Source organism: Pyxicephalus adspersus, chromosome 8, assembly GCF_032062135.1.
Source record: "Pyxicephalus adspersus chromosome 8, UCB_Pads_2.0, whole genome shotgun sequence".
NCBI lineage: Eukaryota > Metazoa > Chordata > Amphibia > Anura > Pyxicephalidae > Pyxicephalus > Pyxicephalus adspersus.
Genome location: NC_092865.1, coordinates 34,486,137 through 34,490,625, shown reverse-complemented (window position 1 = coordinate 34,490,625; position 4,489 = coordinate 34,486,137). Strand labels below are relative to the sequence as shown.

The window sequence follows — 4,489 nt, the reverse complement described above, 5'->3', positions numbered from 1 at the left end:
AGGTTTGCTGGGTCACCCAGCTTCACTGATGAAAGTGTATTCTCTTCAGCCTTGGAGAGATTTCATAAATCAGGGTCTATATTTTTTAGCTCAGACCATGAAAAATATAGAAAACACGTACATAACTAGTATACAGTTTGTTTAAAGTGAAACAAAACTCTAAAATAAAAAAATGTGACCAAGCAGATAACAGTTATTTATTTAAACTCACCTGTCCATGCTCCATTGTGGGTACTGCCATCTGAATCCGGTCCTCCTATGGGTATTGGATCTTTAGCCATCTTGATTGGCAAGGCCATGATGATTGAGTTCATTTAGATACATGGGCCGCTCAGCATACTTGAAAAAGAGAATTGTGAATAGGCAGGTAAGTGCAGTTTTATTTTATGAGGGGGTGTTGTTTGTCCCTTCTGCAATAAAAATCCTACCTGCTCAAAATTTTCGAATGCAGAACTTTAGTTGTGCTTTAGTAAAAGTAATACAATGTATATCTAATATTTACCTCATTTATAAAGTTGTCATTTCCATGCAGGACATATGCAGTCAAAATGGTGAAGAAACTACGAGTGATATAAAGATTGGAGCTCTAGTGTCTAGTGGTGTGAATCTAATTTGTGAATATTTGGCAAATTTTTTCAGTCCTGGACTAGATGCATTCTATGTTTGCTGGATCACCCAGGCTCTCTCGTGATAGTCTATCTTCCCCAGTCTTGGAGAGCTTTGATAAATGAGACCCAATGTCTGACTTCTTGCTAGATAGGTTCCATTTATTAGTTGACTTCCAAGCTCTGACAATTCGGTACATTGTTCTTTAGTGTCAAATTGACACCGATTATGTGTACTGACACCTTGACCTAGAGATAACTATCTAACTATTAATACCCTGACATTTTGTCCTCCAACTCAGATGCCAACAAAGTACCTGGTGTTGGAGCCTGGAAAAAACAGTAATGTCAACCCTCTCAAACACGTGACAATGTTAGAGCCTTGGGATTGGCTGGATTTTTACATCGGTTGGGGTAGGAGGAAGGAGAGACTGAGATTGCTGGGAAAATGATAATCAGTGGGAGGAGGGATTAAAATGAAATATCACTTTTCCCAAGAAAAGCCAAAGTGATGGTGTTTTCCTAAATGTTTAGAGTGTTAGTGTTAGTTATAAGGGTTGGGAACCTACTTTCAGTTTATTTTTAGTGGTATGATAAATTTTTTTTTTGGTGTTACAACTGAAAAAGAAAATAATATATGTGCTTGTATGCAGGTAAAACAGATTTTATTCAGTAAACATCTGCCCACACTGAAGTCATGTGGTGTGTACCATGTGGTAACTCTAGTTAGCCCTGGCTGCAAGTTTACCATACTTTAGGGCAGCTTTGCTAAGTAGGCAATATATACCAAACTAAGATATAAAAAATATTATGTTTATAATATAAAATGTGGGAAGCAAATGGAGAGTGGAATTGTTGCATATGTAATAAACTAGAGCTAAAATCAAGAAAATGTACAGATTTCTCTACAGATTTATCTACATCCCCATTATTTTTGATAATGAATACATTCTCTTTCTGCATTTTCATGTATCCTGCCCTAATGTATCCCCTTCCCCCATATATACAAACCTGTAATCAGAGGTATTATTCATTTTGTATTATCAGCTAATCCAGCTATGCCCTACATCAAAGTAAGTCACTTTCTTCTACCGAAATCAAGAAGTACCACGGTCCTCTCACTGCAAATTTACGTAAATTGGTAAATTATAAAAACCTAATATATATTTTAATGTCAGTCAGTGCCATTACTTGCTATTTTATTCAGTGAATGCAACAAAAATGCCAGTGCCATCAATGACTGTAAATTAGTAAAAGAAAATTTATAATAAACCAGTTACATATATAAAGGTCAGTTGATGCCATTGCTTGCTCTCAATAATGATGTTTATTATAAAACCTTGTAAAATTTAGGTTATATGTTTCCTAAACAATACAGTAATAGGCAACATTTTTCAGGGTTAGATATGATTCTCATAGGTTTAATGGAATGACATCTTCAGGTGGCCGTATTCTTGGCAAGTGCATAATGGGTATCACAGGAAATGTATCATGGAATATATATAAGCTGTAAGTATGCACCCTTTAAATCAAAAGTTAAGTTAGTCCATATTGTGTATGTTGTAGTAGCCCTTCATTACTATGCCTATAAATCTCTATGATGTGTTTAATTAGATAAACCTAATTTTAACTAACTCTCCTAACTCAAACACGGTAAATCCAAGGACATTATGTGCTGTTAGTAAGAAACACATTTGCAAGTCCTTTTGTCACTGCCACGGCATCCATCCAAAGCCTTGATAAAGCTTCCTCGGATAGATTCAGTTAGTGGGTGCATCTCATATAATGAAGGGCCAAAGGGATTGTTATATTAATGAAATTCAAAGACAAATTGGTGTTGGCAATAAATGAGCAAGTAAATGTTTATTTCATTTATCTCCTCACAGAATTCAAATTATTTCTGTGTCGTCTGTGGTAATCCAGGCTGCTGGAACAATAGAAACAACATTCATCTATTCACTGAGCAAAAACAGTTCATTTGTGAAACAAGAAAAAAATCATTTGCAAACAGATTTTATTTTCATGCTTTGTACTGCTTTCACACACATTATGAATAATTCCCACCCAATGGCTTTAAAAAATTCAAAATAAACACATATGGTGGCACTTATTTTGTTTACTGTTTTGGCAAATAAAAATGCTGCACAGTCTGTGAATTTAACTATAAAGATCTGTTTTTCTGAAAACTCCCATAGCGGAAGCTGCATTAATACTGAACAGAACATTACACAGTGAAAATTTTAACCTGTGTAGTCCACAGTGGCCTCATATACACCGGCCCATAGAGCTACTAGGGAATGAGTGCAGAATGTTTCCATGGTAACCATCAATACAAAAGTGAGCAGAACAGAGGCAACACGAGAACAAGCTTCGATTTCTGAGTCAGATGCTCCTGAGATTCTGTGTTGCTTCCGTCCCAAAGGATTAAGTGGTGCTCCAGAGAATCCACGGATGACACACAATTCATGGATCATTCTGTGATATTGTTTGCACTGGATCAGCAGCATTTGAGGAGCTTTTCCACAGTTCGCCCCCAACCACAGCTCGAAATGACCTCCGAAACTCTTCATTCTTCCAGGTGTAGATGAATGGGTTAAGCACAAACAATAGACACAGTAGAAGCCAGCTGCCGACCACAATCCCACTGGGTAAAGGTTGGAACAGGCCATAAAGGACTGACCATGCAAAGGGCTCCGTGGTCAGGGTGAAAACACAGCATACAATTAGCACGTACAGTCCAAGACGTTTGTCCTTACGAGGGCAAGAACAGGGCAAGTTGTGGACCACCTGGAAATTGAGGACACTTACCCGCTTCAGGCTGACCTGCACTTTTCTGAAAATGCGGAAGTAGCAATGGAAAAGAATAATTGTCTGGCTCAGAACTGTGATGGCGGAAAGGATAGCCGTGTAGGAGCTGGACACCGGGACCCCGTGACTCCAAAACACATAAAGCCTGAGATGCGGGCAAGGAAAAGTAACTCCATAAGCCCTTTGTCCAAAAAGCCAAGGGAGCAGAAATGCGAGGGGTAATACCCAGGCCATGGCAATCATCCACTCCGTGTTCCTCTTCTGATATACAGTGTGGTAAACTGTTGGCAGTTTGGTGATGAGAACAAAGCGGTTCAATGCAATCAGTGAGTGCGATAAAAGAGACACTGTCATCCACAAGAAAAACACCCCTTCCATGAACACCCTGTAAGAGGGATTTTCCAAACGACCAGTGGATATTAATATTGCTTCTTGAGGCATCCAGAAAGCACAGACTAGAAGATCTGAAACGCAACCATTGACGATGAATGCATTACTTGTTGTCTTGAGTTTTTTAAAAGAGCAAACCAGATAAATTACCAAAACATTGGCCAAAGTGCCAGAGACGGAGTAGACCGAGTATGCCGTAGCCACCAGGACACGTGTTCCCAAGAGCCCGTCACATTGGCCTGGGGGAGAGGTGCTGTTGCTCATCCTGTACAAAATGGAAAAGCCATACCCAGAGCAGATGCAGAGAAAAAGAAAGGTAAAAGGGACACAGAGGGAAAGTATATGTGTGAGAAAGAGCAGTAGAGTGAAGCAAACAGCGAGACGGAGAGAGAATATGAGATTGAGGAGGGAGGGGGTGACATGGCTGTGACAGCTTTTCGTGTTATACTCTCAGCTCACTTTACGTCTTTGTGACATTATACTCTTGGAAAAAAAGCTTTTGTAATGGATTATTCAACAGGTTTCGAGGTAGAGGATGAGGAGCTGATTCCACAGTCATTTTCAAGAGCATATCTCTCTTCAGTATCTTTTACTATAAAACATGCTGAAAAGTGGAAAATTATTCATTATCGAAGGACAACAAAAATACTTAACATCAAGCAGTGTAAACTTAGAAAGAACATGAG

General features: G+C 38.9%; 1 protein-coding gene across 1 annotated transcript; it reads right to left on the bottom strand.

The window, feature by feature from the left end:
• Window positions 1-2,428: 2,428 nt before the first annotated feature.
• Window positions 2,429-4,184, bottom strand: GPR88 (G protein-coupled receptor 88). The gene has a single exon (XM_072420000.1). It carries the CDS (start codon window positions 4,065-4,067, stop codon window positions 3,069-3,071), a length of 999 nt encoding a protein of 332 aa, XP_072276101.1. The 5' UTR covers window positions 4,068-4,184; the 3' UTR covers window positions 2,429-3,068.
• Window positions 4,185-4,489: the final 305 nt, after the last annotated feature.